A 24,174-nucleotide genomic window follows, 5' to 3' on the forward strand; every position below is an offset into this window, starting at 1 on the left:
AAAGAACACGAGTTGGAAAGATCTCTTTTTCATAGATTTCTGTTATAGTAAGTAAGCATCTGTCCGCAACTTTGTCTGCGTGAAATGATCACCAATCAGAGTTATTGACCATAATTCAACGAGTGGACCTTTAATTAGTATCTACCGACATTACGATACAAGTGCGAAAAATTAAAACACGATCGAAGGGAGTGTTTTAAATCGATACGAGTTGCGAATTACCTATTCGCACATGTATCGTACAACGTTTTACGGTACATATATATGGCCCTTTAAATTTTCGATATAGTGACGTAATGTGCTAATTATCGCACTAGGGCGGTAAAATAGCACCATATGTACTGTAAAATTTGTTTATTACCAATAAAAATTTGTATTCCACAGACTTCGAGGTCTCATTACACTGGTTCTCGACTCATACACCATTACCCAATATGAATACTATATCAAACTATACTGACCCTACAGCATTGACCAGCAGATGTTGCATTTGCATACGACAATAGTTTGGTCAGCCATAAGGGATTAGCTGCGACAAAAGAATTCCACAATAAACTGACCAACCGGTTTTCTAGACAATAATATCAATAATCGCATTCAGACATTCATGGGGTATGCAGGAGCTACACCAAAAACATTTTTATAAAGGAATTTAATAGTAGTTTATGCAACAGTGATATAATAAGGGTTCTTAAAATTCAAGGGTCGAAGTTACAAAACGAGACGTAGTCGAGTTTTGTAAAAAAAGACCCGAGAATTTTAAGAACCAATTATGAGCTGTTGTATACATTACTTTTTCTATGACAGCTGCAGCAAAAAAAAAAAAAAAAAGAGTTATTATTAAAAAAAAAGAGTTATTATTAAAAAAAAGAGTTATTATTTAAAAAAAATTGAGTTATTATTTAAAAAAAAAAGAGTTATTATTTAAAAAAAAAAAGAGTTATTATTGTAAATGAAAACATACCTCTTTCAATCAAGATGATCGGAACTTGTATCTTTAAAAAAAATAAAGCAGTTGTATTATACTCATAAGATGACTGCTAGCAGTCATCTTATGAGCCTATAGACAAAGCATTCAAATGACATTGCTTTAGATATCACTGTCAGTCATTTAATTGACATATTTAAGTGCTGGAGTAGAAAAAAGAAATTTAATTATTGTGGTAGTTCATTTATTTTTTTAATTGTTATAATGTAAAATTTATCCTGGTATTTAATTGTTACCTATATCTATCGATGTTGATACTTTCATTTAAATATTTTATTGACATCTGAAGGACCCGTTAAATTCTACTCACAGAATAAATAAATCTATGTATTGAATTTGAAATTTTTGAAGATTAGAATGCAAAATACATATATATATATATATGCATATAAGTGATATAACATGGTTTCATCTTTGGTAAACTTTAAATTCTTAGTGATTGATACGAGAGCAGTTGTATAATAGTAAGTAGCTTTCCTTATAAATATAAAAATACTTACTTTCTTGGCTAACGTGATGACCCAAAATGAGTCTTGGCCTCAACACAAGAGCACGACACTTTACTTTGCCCAGAGCGGTATCACGCCAGCTTGCTCCGACGCCAAGTTCACTGAAATCTACAAAAATATCTAAGCATAATACATGAAGCAAATTTTTAAGTAGTAACTAGGTTATTTGCTAACGTAAAATAAACAAAACTTATGTGTAATCTCAAGGAACCGTAATCTAAATTTCGTTGTTTACGTTTTGCATGTCTGAATTTATAAAACAATCGATAAAAAGCGACTTTCGTTTGATTGGAGTTTTATCGAGTATTTGCGTGATTACTGCCTTTTGTATTGCCGATGTACACAGGGGTAGACTTGGGGTTCGTTTACTACATGCTTTTCTTGGCTTTCCTCTTTTATTTCCAACAGTTTTGCCTTTTTAACCCTTTGAACGCTGCCACTCTGTCGTGTGCGGCGCGTCATAGGGGTCGTTAAATTCTTACCATGTGTGCGATTACATGCACTAAGTAAACACATTATTTTATGTAGACACCCAAGTTTTGGATATAAAACAAAATTCTAGTTATTTCTCCCTAAATCGCCTCCTGTTAGTATACGCACACGAAATGACAGACCGGCGACAGGCGTTTCTTAATACGTAATATTTTTTTTATTGCGCCGTTCTTTTGGCATTTTTTAAATATTTACTACGTTGGTGAAAAACAAGCGTACGGCCCGCCTGAAGGTGAGCAGTACCGTAGCCTGCATCTCCAGAAGTGTTACAGTACGCGCATTGCCGACCCTCGTTGAGCTCTGGCAACCTTACTTACCAGCAGGAACACAACACTATATGAGAAGGGTATAGCTTCTAGCTAGTGTTATTTTATTTGGCTGCCGTTTTCTGTAAGGTGAAGCCTTCGCCACTTGCCCACATAGTCACTTTTTAGGGTTCCGTACCCAAAGGGTAAAAACGGGACCCTATTACTAAGACTTCGCTGTCCGTCCGTCCGTCCGTCCGTCCGTCTGTCACCAGGCTGTATCTCATGAACCGCGATAGCTAGACAGTTGAAATTTTCACAAATGATGTATCTCTGTTGCCGCTATAACAACAAATACTAAAAATAAAATAAAATAAATATTTAAGGGGGGCTCCCATACAACAAACACGATTTTTTTGCTCTATTTTTTGTTGATGGTGCGGATGCGGAACCCTCCGTGCGCGAGTCCGACTCGCACTTGGCCGGTTTTATTTAGCACATGACCTATATTTCAGTTTATATACGTATGCTGTTATAAAATACCTGTAAGTAGGTATATTCCCCTAAGACCCCTAAGTTCTTCCCTGTCGGAATACGCAAGGCCACGTAATGACAGGCCGGCGATAGGCGGTTCTTATAAATTGTTTATTGCCCCGTTCTTTTGTCGTGGCTTTTACTGTTGTTTACTTTATTTACGGCCATTTTGCATTTATTGAAGATTCACGGATTAGACTCCGCGAGTTTGTTTTTAAGAAAATGTTAACTGGGTTTTTTAATAGGTAACCTATAAGCGTACGGCCCGTACGGGGCTAGATTATCTTTTGCAATTATTGCATTATATATCGATTGCATTAGAATGCATTATTAGCTTCTGAAAACATTATTTTTACCTAAAATTTCTAAATAGATATTGCGTAGTATCTTTTCGTGCCTATATTTAGATATTTTACATCCAGAAAATGCGACGTGGTTAGATAAAAAGCTTTCGTAGCAAAAAAATCTTCAGAAATCTCGCAGGTAAAGGATGACTCACGGTAGACCGGGCAGTGCCCGGGCCGAGCCGTCCAACATGTCATTTCCTATGACGTCTAATTATCTAAGACAGTGGTTCCTAACCTTTTCAGTCTGGTCACCCCTATGACTAACTAGGGAACCTGATTTTACCCCTCCCAATAGTAATAAAAAATAAAACATGTACGTTTGTTGTATTGTCATATTAGGGCAGCTTATTGCCCCCGCAAAATACCAGTTTTACCCCCACGGGGGTAATTACCCCCAGGTTAGGAACCACTGATCTAAGACCTAAGACCAGCGCTGGCTTTATAGCTAGCATTATGTTGAGTTGGGTCCAATAGTCAATAGTCAAAATATACTTTATTCATGTAGGCCTAGCAAAGCAACAAGCACTTATGAATCGTAACATACTTATAAATTATCTTAAGCTAATTATCAGAGCAATTTATTGATGTTATTATTCCATAAGAATATTGGATTATTATACAAATCAAATTAAACAAAAATTTAAGAATTTCACAAAAGGATCGTCAAACATGAAAAAATTTTTTTAAAAAAATACTAGTCTAGAATGTTTCTAGAATAAAATCTAAATGTCCATTTCGTGATGCACACTTATTGTTATCTTCTGTTCTTGCTGTTGTTGTCTGTACATGTTCGTACATGTTTTGTGATCGTCACGAATAAAAAATCTTTTATCTTTATCTTTTATCTAATTGTGCGTCTAATCGGTGATTAGTTCCGAAAAACTAATTGTTACGAGCCGGGGTTTGAATTAAACAAGTAACTTACTAAAACAAACCTCGTAACAATTTGTCCCAAATATCGCAGTTTACATTAGCGAGGCAAATTTTTGCAGCCGGATATCCGCGCTCAAACTATCGCAGGATGCCCGGTGTAAATCTCGCATAGAACCGGCGCACACCACAACGGGGCGATGGATAGTAGAATCAGAAAAAAGCAAAAAGGAAAATGATCTGTATCTCTATGGCTCTTACTTTATTCGAGAAGTAGAGAGGCACTGCCGTATTCGAACTTCAAGATATTCACAAGAGACGACACTTACTAGATCCATTCTAGATACGTTATAGTTTAGATTTCAACTAGTTCTCTTTTGCAGCGCAATTCGGGCAACAAATGTCACTTTTACGTTACATAAAGTTAGATATCTATTAGATGTGAATTGGATCTCTAAGCCAAATCTTGTAGAAATAAGAAAAGAAAGAAAGAAAAAGCATTTATTAGCACAATAACAAACTTAAAAACTAACAAAAGAGAACACAAAATGAGAGGTTGCGCTAAATGGTCCTCACTCAGCTAGGTGTCACGGTATGAGCCACATGGCACACTCGAAATCGTTCAAGAGTAACTTCAGAATCGCGCAAACGTCAAATTTGACAGGTTAGATCTTAAACATATCGTTATCGTATCTTGATGATGTCTGAAAGATATAAGCCCTAAGGCTCCGTAGACAACATGCCAATCGCTAACGCACGGAGCGAACGAAACGCAACTTTCACTGTCACACTAATATGGAAGAGTGATAGAGAGACACAAAGCGATTCGATGGCGAAGCGCTAGCGATCGTCACCTTGGCTAGGCCACCAGAGCAAAAAAGAAAATTATGTCTCTTTATCGTTCTTACTTAGGTAATTCGAGAAATACTTAGAGAGGCAGATATCACCAAAGCCACATTTATATAAATACGTACTGTATACATACAACTACGATATCTACATGAAGGTTTAATGCCTTAATCCCTTAACAGATTTGATTTTTTTTTCTCATCATTGCTAACTTGATATGTAGTACTAAAATGCAAAAAATATATATAGTGGTAATTCTTGCCTTAAAATAATCATCATCATCTTTATAGTTTTAATTTTCGAGTAGTGAAAGATTCGACAGGTTAAAAACCGCCGAAACAAACCAGAAGTATTTGCCGCAAGGTGGTTTGAACAAATGTTAAAGACTATTATTTGTTTGTTTTCTTAACTTCACGATTACGGAGAAATCTCGTGAACTTTAACTAGAAAGACAGTTTTTTCAATCTTTTGCTTGTACCTACAGGAAAAGTCACAGGTGTTCCCTTCCTGTGGACATCATACAATAAACGGATTAAAGCCTTTATTATTTCTTTATTTGTGTATTTTTTTAAGGAATGGCCAGATTCGAGACTGCACAGAATTGGGGAGACTGGAGAAAGCGGGGGGAGGCCTTTACCCAGCAGTGGGACATTATAGGCTTCCAATAGGTAAATAAATAATAAAATTAGTATGGTGAAAGGCTTAGAAGCATGTATCCAAATCGTAAATCTTTTGTCCTAATTCCCACTGAAAAGACGCCGCATTTCTCGACCGTTTCTGACCCATACACCCCTGCGGGTGTGCCACATATCTCGCGGTGTGTTTTCGCGAATTCTTCCCGCTCGCCTCGCGTGCCGCTCCGCTTCCGGTTCCGGTTCCTTCGCCAGCCATTTGCAATTCGGCTGTAAACTGCCTCTTATTTTACTTGGAACTCTATACTAATTTAATAATTCCCATGGATCATGACACATTTTATTGCTTACATCAAAGAATTTTAGTACGATATTTCAGTACGATTTCGTACCTTGTCACAGTGACAATCAAATATGAAAGTCGCTAGAGTCTGTGCTCTGGAAAGAGAAGAGTCGTGGAATGTATGGGGCCCTGCCTGCATCGTTCTCGTCTTTCCTGTAGACATCACAAAGTTAAGGTAATCTAAAAGCTAATTTTTACGCTGCACCCTTACAGACGGTATACATTTTTCCTGACACGGCTCGTTATATTTTATTGTATTGTCCACAGAAAGACCTTTTTCTAAAATGTGTTTGACCCGCATTTTATTTGATCACGAATTACGATAGATAGAAAGTACCTAAACAAAATATTGCTACAAAAATTATAAATAATTAAAAAACCAATGTTTTGGAAACAAAAATCCCTTTTAAGTAAACTAGTACCATTATTTTTTATATCTACGGTAGCCCTCGTAGCTTAACTAGGTTTTTAAGGTTCCGTACCCAAAGGGTAAAAACGGGACCCTATTACTAAGACTCCGTTGTCCGTCCGCCCGTCCGTACGTCCGTCCGTCTGTCACCACTGTAGCGATGTGCCGTTACCGTAAATTACGAGAACAGAGAGAATCGTCGGGTAACTTTCGCGGTAACGTTCTCCGTACGGGTAATTATCGAGAAAGTGGTCTAAGTTAAAAAAAATTTAAACTTTTTTTTACAGTATTGATTCTTATTTAGGTAATACAATCTGTATAGAAATTTTCAAAATAATCTGGCAAGAGGAACTAGTTTATTACCAAAATTACCGTAAATGACCGCCGTAAATTACGGGCAATCTTCCCCGCGAATGTTCTCGGGTAATTTTTCTAAGAGAAATTTTAACTTTTATCAATGAATTCAATTATGTATCTAATTAGATGTTAGAGATTAAATACACAATAATATTAAATTATTTTACTAATGTTTAATAAGTTTCATTTGATGTGCGATTTAAGTGTTTTTATTGAAAGTAGGTTGAATCAAACTTGCCTAACGAAAAATAAAGTGAGTTGTTTATTATTTTAGCTTAAATGAATAAAATTCATCTCATAGTTATGACAGTGATTTTAAATACCTAATTTAAAATATTGTGTAATCTAAAAAAACATATCTTATACCTATAAACGAGCAATTCTTATATATTTATTTATATATATTTCGGGGATCTCGGAAACGGCTCTACCGATTTCGATGAAATTTGCTATATGGGGGCGATAGAGGGGCGAAAAATCGATCTAGCTAGATCTTATTTCTGGGAAAACGCTGATTTTTGAGCTTTTATATGTTTTCCGAGCAAAGCTGCTCGGTCTCCCAGATATTATATTTCAATATCATATGTAAGCAAGCATTGATGTGTAAGGTAAAGTTTGATTTGTAATGACGTCCATTACAACAAGTGTGTTTTAAGATACAATTTTATTACGTCGCGTGTTTATTTTAAGTTAAATAGGCTTATATTGTAAACAGGTAAACGCTTATCAGCTGGGTTTGCAATGTACCCAGTTACCGCAGTAAAAAACACGTGGAAAGTGCATTTTTGTAGTGTGTGGGTACTAACGGATTAAAATAGTTCCTGATGGCCCTCAAGATCCTGCATTTATAGCGCTCGACTTTTCTATGTCCTGTTACTTGTGTCGATAGCGCAATGAGCACGTGAGAGGATCTTTCAGAGTGGTCCTTTATTTATGACAAACTAAAAGAAGGCATAGGATGGTCCGGTCCGGCCACATTAAACGTTTGATAGTTTGCCAGTTAAATCTCTTAAACATCCCTACAAAACACGAAGTCCACACAGTCTGCAGCCATTCATGCCCTTCAGGGCATACTAAACCTTCCATCGCTTCACCTACACATACAGCAAGAGGCCATCCCCCTCAGCGGTTAAGGTTGCCAAACCTCAACGACCTCAACATATGGTCTAACCTCGGAGCTCGGTACACAATATGCCTGGAAAAGGTTTACGATGACTTTCCAATGCTCAGACCAGGCACGGATCGGATTCATAAACAAACTATCTTTGACAAAAGGTACAAAATACAATTATACGAGGACTACAATCACGGAGGACTTAATACCCGTGAACTGAAAATCTTCACTGATGGGTCCAAAACAGACAGTGAGTCGGGCTCTGGAACCTTCTCAGAAGACCTGAACGAGTCCATTACCACTCCGCTAGGAGCCCATAACTCATATTCCAAGCAGAGTGCATGGGCATCAGCAATGCGGCGGCTGCCATCACTGCAAGGAGGGTAGTAGGATCCTCCATCCACATGCTATCCGACAGTAGAGCACTCTTAATCGCCCTGAGCCATATAATTATATCAAAACGCATCAGGTGCGGAAGCGATTGGCCCGGAAACGATTCTCCCGATCCACTTTAGCAAGGTACGCTCACTGCTGCTAGAACGTACAAAGAAACAGCACACTGGCTAAACCAGGCTGGAGGCCGAAAGGCCATGCCTGGTATCAATAAAAGACTCACGAAGTCGCTCTTTCAGGATCCAGCAGGAGGAAGGGTGACCCTTCCTCTTGAGGGGTTGGGTTGGCTGGACTAGCCCCCACCCCCCGTCATGAAAAAAGGCGCCCGTCGTCGAGTTACGGAAATCTGCCCGTGCTACAATACAATATCCTCACAACATTCCTGGGAAGACGAAGACCTCCAGGCACATGGTAGTTCAATATCAAGAGGGAGATGAAAGCCCAGAACCTAAACCCTATGGTAACATTGGTAACCCAGAATAAAGCGGTTTGGCTCCGCCGCCGTACACAGAAGCCCAGATAGAGCTGGGACTAATATAAGGAAAAATAAGACTAGAAATTATTATACCAATCAACCACGTGTCAGATAACATAAAAATAATAATAACACAGAATAATAATAATGTAAAAAACATTTAAGTACTTTAAAACCACAAAACTTGTAAGCAAAATTCAATCCTAATTTAATATACTACATGGGTAAGTTACCGTAAATTCTCGGTAATTTACGGTAATTTTCACTAATGAGAATTACGGTAAGTGCGTAATTTCTCGGCGGCACATCACTGGTCACCAGGCTGTATCTCACGAACCGTGATAGCTAGACAGTTGAAATTTTCACAGATGATGTATTTCTGTTGCCGCTATAACAACAAATACCTACTAAAAACAGAATAAAATAAAGATTTAAGTGGGGCTTCCATACAACAAACGTGATTTTTGACCGAAGTTAAGCAACGTCGGGCGGGGTCAGTACTTGGATGGGTGACCGTTTTTTTGCTCGTTTTGCTCTATTTTTTGTTGATGGTGCGGAACCCTCCGTGCGCGAGTCCGACTCGCACTTGGCCGGTTTTTAGGGTTCCGTAGCCAAATGGCAAAAAACGGAACCCTTATAGATTCGTCATGTCTGTCTGTCTGTCTGTCTGTCTGTCCGTCTGTCCGTCTGTCCGTCTGTCCGTCTGTCTGTCCGTCCGTATGTCACAGCCACTTTTCTCCGAAACTATAAGAACTATACTGTTGAAACTTGGTAAGTAGATGTATTCTGTGAACCGCATTAAGATTTTCACACAAAAATAGAAAAAAAACAATAAATTTTTGGGGTTCCCCATACTTCGAACTGAAACTCAAAAATTTTTTTTTTAATCAAACCCATACGTGTGGGGTATCTACGGATAGGTCTTAAAAAATGATATTGAGGTTTCTAATATCATTTTTTTCTAAACTGAATAGTTTGCGCGAGAGACACTTCCAAAGTGGTAAAATGTGTGTCCCCCCCCCCCGTAACTTCTAAAATAAGAGAATGATAAAACTAAAAAAAATATATGATGTACATTACCATGTAAACTTCCACCGAAAATTGGTTTGAACGAGATCTAGTAAGTAGTTTTTTTTTATACGTCATAAATCGCCTAAATACGGAACCCTTCATGGGCGAGTCCGACTCGCACTTGGCCGCTTTTTTTTTTGTGTATTTTTCAAGTTGTGGGTCCTTGCTTCCAGTACGTGCGGCCCACAACTCTTACTAGAATTAGACTAAGTAAAGTCCGCACCGACTCCAACAGCACACGCAGTGCCAGCGTAACTAGGGATTGATAAAACCATAGCTCAAATTATGCTGGTCTGCCCACCGGCCCATGGATAACTTCACGAATGGAAGTCCTGGACGTGAAGGCGCTCCCGTACATGTTTTTGGAACTTGGATTGTTTGCCATTTGGCGCGGAATAGTAGTTAAAACATTTTAGTTAGAGATTTGCATAGTTATTCCAACCAATTTAAAAAAGGAACGTGAAATAACTTCACATTATATCAATTTTCGACATTTTAGATTTTTCACATTTTGGTTGACTGGTAGATAATGCTATTATAGGCATTAAGTCCGCTATTTGTATATTATTTTTATATTTTGGGCAAAAAAGTTTAAATAAATAAATAAATGATTTTAATCAGTACACGAAATAATCCATCATATTTAAGCAACTGATACCTAAATACTGTAATGCGCGTATTACAAAAAAAAAACAATTAAGTTATGACTTTTCATTTCACTGTTAATATATTATCGACTCCATAGCTCATGACACCGTTTCCTCCTACGTCATGGTACCATCATCATCCGATGTCCAGATCCCCCCCCCCCCCCCAATTTGAAATGACGTAATTTATGAATAGCCCCCGTGCTATGAAAACTCCGAAACCTGATATAACTGCATTTAACTAAAATCGAACTCTAAGCAAATTTTATTGGACCATGTCCCATTGGAGTGTTTTAGAATGAATATGGCGTGGCCACAATATATCTTATAACAATAGACGCCAAACGTTCTGCAAATCAATGGTCACATAAATAACTAAAAATACTTAATAAAGATAATAAAATAGCCTCGACTGACCATCTGCCTGTCACTTGTGTAAAATAGTTCCGGATTTAAAACCCATGACACAATAAGAGTATCTCAAACAGTATTTTAACGGCGTCCAAGCCTAGGCCGTACGTCGCGTCGGTAGTGACCCTGCCTGTGTGGTCCCGGGTTTAGGGATTTTTTATGTTTTCATCACAGATATATATTTGTTCCTGAGTTATGAATGATTCCTATGTATTTCTATATCTATGTATTTATTCTATATATATATCGTCATTTAATACCTACAACACAAGCCTTAATAAGCTTACCTACTGTGAGGCAAGCAAGATTGTACAGCACATAAAAATAAAATGTACAATAAATATACCCACAAAATAAAAAAAATCGTTATAATATGTACATAAATCAAATCAAATTAAAACACATCTCTCTCCAACACCACAGCAGAGTTAAAGTACTTCCAAACTTATATTGTACCCTAATTCCGGATCTAAAACTAAAATTGCACAATACCGTTTTGTCCAAAACCGGTAGCCAGCAGCTGCAGGGTTAAGGAAGGGTCAACCAGCTTGACCGGTTCGGACAATGGGTGACCGGCAGCGAAAGGGTTATTATTAGAATATGGTCAGTTTGGCGATAGAGGTGTTACGTGAGTGTTGTGCTTTTTTGTGTTCGAGTTTCATTTTAAAGGTTAGTTAATTAATTTTTCAAATCTAAATTAAAATTTAGTTTTCAAGATATTTTGCGAAAATCTTTGCGTTTTCTAAGATATGTAAAAGTTTTCACTTTTTTATACCACGTCGATGGTAAACAAGCTTACTGGCCTGGTAAGCAAAGTTCGTAGCATATGGACGCTCATCAGGGGTAGGTATTGCATGCATGAGCGTTGACGACCGTAGAAGTTATGTCCCCGGTAAACCAAATTTCGAAGTATTTCAAATTCAGCTAATACGCTGCCTGTTACCTAATGGCTACTCCGTTTAGTTATATCCTCTAAGATCCGTATACATATACATTTGACGTGCTCCTCCCCCGCAAAAGTTGGCAGGCTGTTTTGTACAGAAATTTAGAGACAAGGCGTCTCCGTTTGGTTATAACCTCTAAGGCATAGATAGATAAACTTTACAATTGGTATCTGTACTACATAATATATATACTACATAACCTACCATACCATTATGATAACACCAAGCTGGCACCCGATTTAGATTTAACAACTTGTTATGGTTCTACACGTATTTATTTAAATATATTTATTTATAATTAATAATATAAGTCTTTATTGTATTATACAAAAGGTTAATGGTATATAAAAAATCATACAAAAATAACTTAAATAAATCTAAATATTAAAATATTTTAATCAAAAAGACCGGTTTTGATATTTGTGATTGGTAATATGCAATGTCAAAACCATAGCTTTCATTACGATTTGAAAGAGATGTCGAGTTTATAAAAAAGATCATGTCAAAACGTACTTACGTTATCTAAACATTCCATCTAAGCCCCTTTATAAAAAACTCCTTTATCCCCATTCCAAATTCCCACGCCTCAAAAAAGGAAACACTTAACGTGTTAAAAAAGCCCTTTTTTCGCAAAAAACTGTCCCCAATTATCACTCCCCGCTCCTCGGCAAATAGAATTAGGCGAGAATTAAATTACCCGGGAATTAACAAGGATAATACCGGTTTTTCCTCCTTTTTCTCGTTTTTACCGGTTTTTTACCGACGCACGTTGACGACGGGGGCGTTCCAATTTTAAAAGACAAACGGTTTTGACGGAGGTTGGAGTCGTGAATTTATTAATTTTCTTTTCGGTGGATGTAAATTAATAGGTAACATGTTTTATGATTCATGTATGAATGTCAGGCTATTTGAATTTTTCCTTTACACATTGCGCTTTTTAATAATCGTGTATTTGATATTCCAAAACTTTTACAACATCCTAAATTACCTACATTAACTACCTTTATTTATTCAGAGACCATACTTTTATATCCGCAACGCAGGCTTCGTCAGGTAAACACAAATTTACAATCAGCTACAGGCATCGTCACAAAAAACTACAGCGATAAAATCCGCAACAGGCTTCGTCAACTCACTCTAAAAATAGACATTAATAAGAAACAAAAAAAAACCTACAAATAAAATACATCCTCCAACTCACCGCCAGCAGGCAGTGTACCCAGCAGTTAACTACCTAAACTACACATTATAGTTATTATCTCTAAATTACCTACATGTGATCTTTGAAGTGTTTTGAGATGGAAAAACGCCCCCCCTCTAAATTCTTAGTGCCATAGCAAGTGCCTAGGTCTCTAAATTCGGGTCTCTCTTAATCAATCACGGTGATACTGTCACTTACTATGCCACTACCATTTCAGTTCAGGCACCAAATAGATATCAATAGAACTTCATAAATTCATAATAAATTTTAAAATCCTACAGGGTATGTAGCAATAAAGGAAGGAAAGGAATTATTTGTTTTACAAGGGGGCAAAGTCGTTGTTTAACCGCTCGTGCTAATATTGATACCCGAGCAAGCGTAAGATTCCAAAATTGAATCACGAGCGTAGCGAGTGGTTCGAAAAATGGAATCTTGAGCGTTGCGAGGGTTTCAAAGCACGAGGGTTAAACAAAATTTGCCCCCGAGTGAAACACAAAATTTTTCACCACACCAACCCGAAGCAAATATTAAATGTAAAATATGAAACAAAATCAAACCAAATCAAATCCAAATGAATGTTATTAAATATTTATCATCCAAAATCATCATTTAAAAGTCAATTCTATCAGCAATCATAAGAAAACAACTCAAAATTTGCATTTGATTACTTTGCCTCACATGTGAATAAAATGCAACTTTGCTATCAGTTTTTGAAGTGCAAAGTAAGCCTTTCCGACCTGGTGTGGTGAAAACTAATTTATAATCATATTTTTCATGACATAGGTACAATAAAGCTGGCTGTAATGTCTAAGTTAATTAAATGTCTACCTATACAATAAAACATGGCTTTAACAACAAATAGCTATGTGTAGGTATATGTATACATAATTACGCTCGTAATGGCCGTGAAGCGCAGAAAAGTTGCGCAGCGGCAATTATAGCCGATATTCCTTCTAAACGACGTTACGAGGACCTTTGGAAATATAGACATGCCTTCTACTTAATAGCAACTCTTCTTCCTCGCGTTATCCCGGAGTTTTGCCACGGCTCATAGGAGCCTGGGATCCAAAGTCAAAATATACTTTATTCATGTAGGCCTAGCAACAAGCACTTATGAATAGTAATCAGGTGTATATATTATCTTAAGCTAATTATCAGAGCAATTAATTGATGTCAATATTATTCCATAATAATATACAGATCAAATTCAAAACTAAGAATTTCACAAAAAAACCGTCAAACATAAAAAAAATATTTAAAAAATCCGCTTGTCAATGAATCCCCAGAATTAACGTAGGCACTAGTTTTTACGAAAGCGACTGCCATCTGACCTTCCAACCCGGAGGGGAAACTAGGCCTTAAACTAACCTAGGCCTAGGCCTTTAACTAGGCTTTCTAATAGCAACTGATATTATGAAATCATAAAATGTATTCGTGATAATGTGATTTAAATACATATTCTAATAACAGAACATTTCCTCACGATTAAAACTACAAAAACATAAATATTTAATACCTCCATCGTCAATTCTAACAATTTAACAGTACCGAGGGCTTAAGAAAGCCCCTTTAAAATGTCAAAAGAAGGCGCATTTCCCTCCGGGGGGCTCCTTAATTATATCTTTTAATGTAATGGTGGGGATTTTTCACCCTCTTTATATTTTGTTATGTGCTAGGGGAGGTACTTGGAAGGGTAAGAAAGGGTGCTTTTAAAAATGTCTGCTCGTCAAAGTATTGATTCAATGATACTGTAGTGGATCGAGTAGTATAGTTATATTTGTAATGAAAGATAAGAAACAAACTAGCCGCGGAAGGCAGAAAAGTTACAGAAAATGAAAAAAAAAAACGGTATGACGCTGTTTTTTTAAGATTTAAGTAAGAAACTAAAATATAAGTACCTGCTTTACATTTAAATTAATTGGTACCTATCACTAATATTTAAATTATTAGGTAGTGCCTAAATTGCCGTCTATTACCATGGCCAGGATAATGGGAAAAATGGAGTTGGCATAGTCCTGGACCCTCACTTCAAAAATAGAATTGTTCATATTGAAAGAAAGTCGGATCGTATTATTGCAATTAAGTTAGCTATGGATAATCAATCAATATTAAACGTCATATGCGCCTATGCACCCCAAGTGGGTTGCAAAGATCTGGATAAAGAAGCCTTTTGGGAAGACCTAGACGAGGTGATTATAAATATATCCGACAAAGAAACCAAACTTCTTCTGGGCGATCTCAATGGTCACGTAGGCGCTTTCAATAGTACTTACAGTAGTTTTCACGGTGGTTATGGATATGGCACCATAAATAAAGAAGGGGAAAAGATTTTGGGATTTGCTTCAAGGCACAATTTTGTTATAATAAATACCGCGTTTCAAAAGAAAGATACTCATCTCATTACCTATAGCAGTGGAGGAAATTCATCTCAGATAGATTACATACTTGCAGACAAAAAATTGAAGTGCGGTTTCAGAGATTGTAAGGTGATCCCAGGAGAGTCATTAACGTCACAACATAGGCTTCTAGTAGCGGTGCTCAAGTTGCCAAAGCCCATTAAGATGCTAGTGGATAGAACTCCAAAAATAAAATGGAAAGAACTAACTGGCCCAAAAGGCAAGCTCCTCCTCAGTAAAATGCGCGACTACCTGGCACAAGACATGGAAACACGGTACCAAAATGCTGACTCGATGTGGTCCAAATTCCAAGCCCATTGCACAAAGGAAGCAAGAACTACACTGGGAGTTTCGAAAGGAGGCGTAAGCACGAACAAAGACCCCTCATGGTGGGATGATAGAGTAAAAGAAGCCCTTAGAAACAAAAAGGATCTTTTCAAAATCTGGCAAAGCTCTCGATTGGACCACGACCGAGATAAATACATGAAGGCAAAGAAGGATGCCAAAAGGTGTGTGGCACAAACCAGGGCCGAAGCACGAGAGGGATTTTACAGGGATCTTGAGAATGCCAAAACGGACGCAGATATCTTTAAGGTAGCTAAAAATAGAAACAGAGCTACATTAGACGTCAAATCCAATAAGTTTATTAAAAGTAAGAACAATACACTACTTACCTCTCATGAAGATATAAATGGCAGGTGGTTCGAGTACTACAACGAACTACTCAATGAGGAGTTCCCGAGCCAGGAGTTTAATCCCTTACCACCAGTTCAAGGCCCAACTCACGAGGTTACTATACAAGAAGTTAAGCAAGCCGTCAATAAAATGAAAAATCGAAAAGCGCTAGGCCCTGATGAAATTCCGGCCGATCTTTGGAAGGCTGTGGGACCATCGGCAATAGAGTGGCTAACTAAACTTTTTAACATAATACTGGAAACTAAATCTATTCCTGAGGCCTGGCGGCAAAGTCCCATTTTACAAGAACAAAGGGGACATAACTCACTGCTGCAACTACAGGGGGATAAAACTAACCTCACATACTCTTAAACTGTGGGAGCGCATACTAAACAAACGCCTTATGGACATCTGCGTAATTACACCGAATCAATTTGGCTTTACCCCATCAAAATCGACCACAGACGCAATACAGACCATGAGAATATTGACGGAAAAACATCGCGTAAATAAGGAGGACTTGCACTTTATATTCATAGACCTGGAAAAGGCGTTCGATCGGGTACCGAGAAGACTTGTGTGGCAATCAATGAGGGAACATCTAATACCCGAGGACTACATACGCTTGGTTCAGGACACATACTCCAACATCCGCACGAAAGTCAAAAGTCCTACCGGATTGAGCAAAGATTTCGCGGTCGAAGTGGGAGTCCACCAAGGATCAGCGTTAAGCCCCCAATTATTTAATATAGGGTAAAGGCACCAGTAGTCAGCCTTATAACGACTTTTTAAAGTTTGAACGTTTGGCATTTCTACAGGATTAGTCGGATAATTAAACAAATGACATGGTTAGATCAATTGTTTATCATAGTTTTAAAACAAAATATTTAAAAAAATAACAATCCTCTTTATAATATCTCTAATTAAGTTTAAACAAAAAATGGCACTTTTCTCCAGTAGTCAGCCTCCAAAATCCAGTAAGCAGCCTCTGTGTACCCAGTACTCAGCCTATATAAACTATTCATAATAATTAGGTCAAAATCACTAATATTTATATCAAAATCAACGATATTATAATATTTATTTTTTCTTTATAATTTTTGTTATCGTTAGGTATTGTAGTTAGTTGTAGTTTTTAATTTTAGTTTATAATTTTTTGCATATATCAAAATCAACGATGTTATACAAATATCTATTTTTTATTACTATTTTAGTTTATTTGTATCTCCTTGGATATCACGGGCCTATAATCCCGGTTTTTTGATAGGCTTGCGTGGGGACACAGATTCAACACGTAGAGTCCCCTTGGAGAGCTTTTATGTCATGTAGAACTATTTTAGTTATTGTTATTGTAGTTAGTTGTAGTTTTTAATTTTAGTTTATAATTTTTTTGCATATACATATGTATTATTTACCTACTTGTTTACTTATTTAATAAATAAAAAATCTTATAGGTACATACAATTCTTATGACACGAAATTTGTTGGCCATAGGTACTTAATTAACTAAAATTATTCTTGCAAACTAAGAATCGCAATATTTATTTTCTAATAATTAATCCGTCAAAAATTAATGAGGTAAATCAGGTAATATATAATTATGTTCCTAGTAGGTATTCGGTAAAAAATAATTAATCGAGTCTATGCAGATCTAATTATCATTAATAAACAAAGTCATATACCGACCAGGAAACAGCAAAATGATAGTTATGTATAGTAACGTCAAAAATATGTATACACTTTTGAACCTTATTTCAATGAGATAGGGTTTAAAAATGTGGACATATTTTTGGCGACGACGTACCAAGCAAGGCCAATGGCTGAGTACTGGATCCGCGAAACCCAGTGCTCAGCCGCATTAAAACGTTATTTCAAATGCGGCTGACTACTGGGTTTTACTTTAAATTGACTAGGGCATGCCTAACTAAATTTGAAAATGTAAATTTAACGGTCCTAACGGTCGCATTGGCTCGAAAATAATAAAATAAACGAATAACCCAAAGGTCAGCCGTGGGGGGCTGGGCACTGGATTCTTTGGAAAAAAGTGTTATCCAGTGGCCAGCCCCCTCAATTTATAAGTGAAATATTGATATTTTCATTCAAATATAATGCAATTTAATAGATAAACTAATAAATAAACCAATCATTAACAAAAACAATAACTTTTAACATTAAAACATAGTTTTTCTTGCCTGTTAAGAGAACCCCACGTGCAGTAAAAAATATGGCCGACATGACACTATTGCACTCGTCGACAAACAGCACCTGTATGAACGAGTATATTTCTTCCCCCCGTTCCCTCACCGCACTTGTCGTGTGACGTATTAACCAATAAGGAATCAAAGCTCCTATTTGAGTACTCGCGATTTGTTTAAACGAATATACCAGATATTTATGACCAATAAACGGCTCAAAAGGCTGACCACTGGTACCCGGCTGGCCACTGGTGCCGTTACCCTAGTCATGGATTATATCACGAAACCCATTCAGCAGGAACTACCTTGGAACCCCCTATATGCCGACGACATCGCGCTTGTTTCCAAATGTGCCGAAGACCTGCAAACAACTCTAACCAAATGGATCACTACTTTAGAAAACGCGGGACTCCGAGTAAGTAGATCGAAAACCGAACATCTTGAATGCAACTATAGCAATGTGGCAAACAGATGCAATCTCTACTACCCGGATGGAACACAAGTACCAAAAGTTAACCAATTTAAATATCTAGGCTCGGTTATAACAAATGACGCGAATGTAGAAGTAGACGTTTCCCACAGAATCAATATCGCATGGCAAAAATGGCGGACACTCACCGGAGTCCTTTGTGATCCACGAATGCCCATACGTACAAAGGGCAAGGTATACAAAACTGCAGTGAGACCAGCAATGCTATATGGGGCTGAATGCTGGCCCGTTAAAGAAACACACGTCAAAAAGTTACATGTGGCCGAAATGAAAATGCTTAGATGGTCAGGTGGAGTTACAAGAATAGATAAGATACGAAACGAATTTATTCGAGGCAGCTTCAAAGTCACTCCCGTCTCCGAAAAACTTACGGAAACCCGCCTAAGGTGGTACGGCCATGTTATGCGGAGAGACGACGACCATGTCGTGCAAAAAGCGCTGGCTCTGCCTGAATGCAAAAAAGGTAAAGGACGGCCCCCTCTGACGTGGTGGACGAGTATGGCCAAACTATTAGAAAAAACCCAACTACCCGACCCGACAACTGAAGACAGATCGTCTTGGCGCCTAAAGATAAGGAGAGCCGACCCCACCTAATGTGGGATAAGGCAAAGGAAAAGAAGAAAAGAGGTAGTGCCTAAATTGGTATCAACCTTTAGAATATAACATTTAAAGCTTACGCGTTTTTAACACATAATTACATGTACAAAATAAATTCACGACAGACTCGATTGTTAATGTGATTTAACCTTTAGTATTTCACCTACATTGTATTTTCATTAAATATAGGTACCAGAAAATTTTACAAATGTCTACATCCAGATTACCTTGATAACTAAGTAATTATACTCATTTCACTAATCAATTTCTATTTACGATACTCTAAGCAGACAATATAATGTATAAACCATACAAAAGTTACCTTAACAACTAATTAAAAACTCATCCTTGTTTTACAACTTTTATTTTAGCATATAGGCCTAGCAACAAGCACTTATGTAAAGTGAAAACAAATATATACATCATCTTAAGCTAATTTTCAGAGCAAAATAAGTATCCAACAAGTTTATCGTCTTTTTAAGCAATCAAAACAAACCGAAGACCATACATTTAATCGTTGGACCAAGATCGCCGCAAACAGCCGCTGTAACCTGTAACCGTAGACGTCAAACGGAGGGAAATATTAATTTCACCGCCCCCGTCCGCACACACGTAAAAACGTAATACCTAAACAAAATTAAAGAACAACACAACCCCCCGTCTTAGCAATTTAAAACAGGGGCCTTCATTTATTCCTTCTTTCCCCCCTAAAAGGAACCAGCGTTTTTTGGGCGCCCATCTTTAAGAAACTCCGGGTAAAAGTGCGGGTGGACGGGGCTCCTGTTATGGTGGTTGGCGACCCTTGATGGGGGTATTGAGTCCCCTAAAAAGTTACCCTTCTTAAATCAAGGAAGCGGCGGAGAAAATTGTAATGTTATTACTTTTTTGCGTCGTTTTGATGTATAGGTAAGAGAAAAATATTGTTTTTATTGTAATGTTTCATAGACAACCAGTACCGTTAACCACCCAACTGTAGTCCAAAACTAATTTGTTTAGGTGTGATTATTTCTTGAATTGCCTAAGTAATACATATTTTCTAAGGTAAATATTTTCATGAATGGGAGAAAAAACCCAGATAAAACCAACACAACATTGATTAAGTATTCATGCTGAATTACGTATTTAACTTGCGAATGGTTTAGTTGAGTGGTTTTACAGTAGCAAATATTATGTTTCAGAGACCTACTACTTACTTAGTTAAATATTTAAATAATGACGCTCAATCGTTTTTTTAAATGTAATATGTACTTATATATAAAACTCTTATGTATTTATTTATACCTTATTGCACAAAAGAAATCTTAATGTACAAAAGGCAAACTTAATGCCATTATGAGGCATTCTCTACCAGTCAACCTGTGTATATTATGTTTATACATTTATTTAATTTGTTATAATTATCGGATAAAGGGACCTCCGTCTTGCGACTTGCATACTTTATGCCCTGTTATATTTTAATTTAACATTTGTATGTAGTACTTATGTAAAAAAATATTACGGTAAAAAGGATGATAATAGGTACATCATTTAGATAAATTACAATACATTTTTGTATAAATTTATTATATTTTTACAAAAAAATCTATTTAAAATGCTAAACTCCAACCGTCCAAAATGGAACTCGCCCGCGGAATTCGAATGACGAATCGCGGACGGTTTTTCTTGTTTCGCCATCACCAATTTACATTTACCGTTACTCTTAGATCCCAGCGTGACTATCGCCTTTATGTTAACATATATAAGGTTGTGGTTAAGCTAGCTAGTGTTTAGTAACTGTAAAAGATTGTAAAGGTATCTCCCCACTGTCTCCAGCAAGGATTTATAGTCTCCGCGAGGGAGGGAAAAATAAGAAAGGGAAGTTTTTCTCAGAAGGGGGTTCAATTAAGGAGGGCCGATTAATTATGCTTTCGGTTGCCGGGGATGGTTTTTAATGCAACCCTTCTTTGAGCACAATGGCGAGTTAAGAAATAATTTAGTTTTTGGTTACAGGGCAATTTTTGGAAAATAGGTGATTTTGATTGCTTAGGACTCTTTGTTATTAATATGTACACAAAAAAAAAACAATATAATCCGCAGCAAAGGCTTCGTTAGATATAATTGAAATTATTAAAATTAAAACACTTACATGAGTAAATTGACTGTATATTATCAAGACACCTTATATGAAACAGAAATAACTAAAATCAAACTAAATTAACATTAAATACAACTACTTAAAAATGAAATTAAGATTAAGTATATAAATAAAACTGTGTTTAAACTTAAACTAAATTAAAGCTAACAATTAATCTAAATATTTAGTTAATCTAAGTAATAAAATTAAGCTACGTATCTAGGTACTATTTATGTAAGAATTTTAAGCTGTAACATATTCATAGAATAAGAATTGTTAACAAATTCACTCAACGCAGGCTATATTTTTTTGGGAGAATGGAATATACATTGTATTATAAAATGTATTATTTTGTTTATTTACTGTATGCTATGTATGTATATACTATATATGTGTTATGTAGGTGTTGTAACACTATTTATGTTGGATGTAGCTCTAGATTAACTTGTCAAATTAAGTTAAATGTTGCGAAAATACCCAATATTTAACGATGTTTTAATTCTAGCTACCATTTCCAGCACACAAAGAATTGTACAGTCGACGTCAAAGGTTTAACACATCCTTTATAACAAGCATACCCCGAGGTTTTGGGTGCGGAAATGATTTCGTGTATTTATACTTGAACTTCGTTTATTGTAAAGTAGTTACCAAACTATGAATTAAAAAAAATTGGTATAGTCTGTCAAAGCCATTTCCGCCAGTAGAAAAATGTGGCCAATTTAAGTAAAAACTTTACGCGCAAAACCCGGTTATCGTCCCGTAGAAAATTTGAATTTCGCGCCTTTTTAACCGACTATGCAGACTTCAAACATAATTATCAGTTGGTAACGCATATACCTACTTAAATACTCTAGGAACCCTAAAAAGGATAATATTTTATTTCATCCTTTTTGAAGTCGGTAGGTATTCCTTTTTTTTGTAAAAAGTATTCTACTGACAAAGTTGTTTGACAGACTATAATAAGGTGAAAATGTAAACATTGCTTTGACCGACTATACATAAACGCGTAGGTACCTCTTTGTTTCCTTAGACCTTCATTAATATCATTAGTTACCCGTTATCATTGTTCCCAAGTACTTTTTCTTAAACACGACCCGACTGACCGCGGTACCTATTCGGAAAACAAGATCCGTTCTAGAGAAGAGAACGATACGATATGTACTAGATACCTGGTAGTTTAGATTTCAACTAGATATCTTTTGCAGCTCAATTCGGGCAACCAATGTCGCTTTTACGTTAAATTATCGTTTAAGATCGTTTCAAAATCCTTTTGAGATCTAAAAATAGGTACATAACGAGACGTTTTAGACATTGTGGCAATCGTTCAAGAGCATCTCCAGAATCGCGGAAATGTCAAATTTGACAGGCTAGATCTTAAAAATATCGTTGTCGTATCTTGGTGATGTCTAATAGACGTCTACTTCAAAATCCGAATATGGCTGCGAGCCGTTGACCCAAATTCTTCAAATCAAAACACACATGGAGGTGAAGGACCTTCATACGAGTACGTGCGATTACGCACTTTAACGTGTGCTATATACGGCTTGTTTTAGCTTGGATAGGGATCTACATGTCGCTATTTATAATTTATGTTCGCGATATAGGGTAATTTAGTAAATTTCATCTGAAACTTTTGTAACCTAAGATGTCTCCTCCTAAAATATCATAGGTTCTTATCGATAGGGCAGTTGAATAAAAGAAAACACGGCATACGATTAAATTGTTTTAAAGTATTAGGTCTATTAAAAGCGAAAACATCTTAATAAGTTATTTCCCTGTACAGTTGTACCTATACCTCGCCGTGTAATAGGTCTCTACGCCTTTTCCAAAAAAACCGGCCAAGTTCGAGTCGGATTCGCGTTCCAAGGGTTCCGTACACAGATATAGGAAGGAAGTATAAGTATATAGTATTATATGCTCTGAGGTTCCGTACATTAAGTCCGACTCACGATTGACTGCACATTCCTAATAGGTTTTCCTGTCGTTTAGGTATAGGTAAAGAACTACTTTGTGTATTTTTGTCAAAATTTTAGACTCAGTAATCTCAGAGATAAAGGGGGGAATGGTCGGACAGACAGATGCACGAGTATAACGTAAGTATAAGGGTTCCGTTTTTTTCCTTTTGAGGTACGGAACTCTAAAAAACACGCGTTATCATTGAATAAACTACTGCATCATTTATTTAATAATGATCGTACGAAAGCAACATTACCAGCCAATTCCATCAACAGCAAAAATAAAACCATTCTATCCCAACAACGAACAAAAGCCTATTCCAAATTCGAAAACGAAATTCAAAACTCAATTTAAATTCGGAGCGCAATCGAACTCACAAAAGCGCGCGAAATCTTATCCCCCCCACGATATCTACGGAAGGTACGGCATACTTTTATTCTTGAGGGGCTAGCTCCCGTCCACCCCATTTAAAAGAAGCCATCTTGCTCACCCCTCCCCCTAGGGGGATGGGGTGGAACCACTTTTCTCGGCGAAGTGTTATTTTAATTCTGCCAAATACCTTATCGTTTCTTGCGGAACTTTTGATATAATTCCCGACTGAGGTGTAAAATTTTGATCGTGCGCCGTTTTTAATAGCCGTTTGAATGTGGAGTTTTACGGGTTTTGTCTGTAGATGGCGACAGTTTTGTACGTAGTACCTACTGAAAACTATTACAAAGTAATATTCCGTATACTATTTAATATTTAACGAAATTAGATACATATGAATAAATATTATATTATTTTGTTCTAAGCATAGTCTGGCAGGTCTCGTGTTATAAATTGTGTTAGTTAATATCAATGCTATCAATAGTAGTTTCTTAACATATTTATTCTTTAACCCTTAACGGACCAGATAAAAACAATACACAGTTCATGTTC

The 24,174-nt window shown here is 36.7% G+C and overlaps 2 protein-coding genes across 2 annotated transcripts; both read left to right on the forward strand.

The window, feature by feature from the left end:
* Positions 1–14,921: 14,921 nt before the first annotated feature.
* LOC134658485 (uncharacterized) lies at positions 14,922–16,274 on the forward strand. Its single transcript, XM_063514170.1, has one exon. The coding sequence runs from the start codon at positions 14,922–14,924 to the stop codon at positions 16,272–16,274; it is 1,353 nt and encodes a 450-aa protein (XP_063370240.1).
* Positions 16,275–18,365: 2,091 nt separating this feature from the next.
* LOC134658486 (uncharacterized) lies at positions 18,366–19,181 on the forward strand. The gene has a single exon (XM_063514171.1). The coding sequence runs from the start codon at positions 18,366–18,368 to the stop codon at positions 19,179–19,181; it is 816 nt and encodes a 271-aa protein (XP_063370241.1).
* The last annotated feature ends 4,993 nt before the right edge of the window (positions 19,182–24,174 follow it).

Source organism: Cydia amplana, chromosome 22, assembly GCF_948474715.1.
Source record: "Cydia amplana chromosome 22, ilCydAmpl1.1, whole genome shotgun sequence".
Taxonomy (NCBI): domain Eukaryota; kingdom Metazoa; phylum Arthropoda; class Insecta; order Lepidoptera; family Tortricidae; genus Cydia; species Cydia amplana.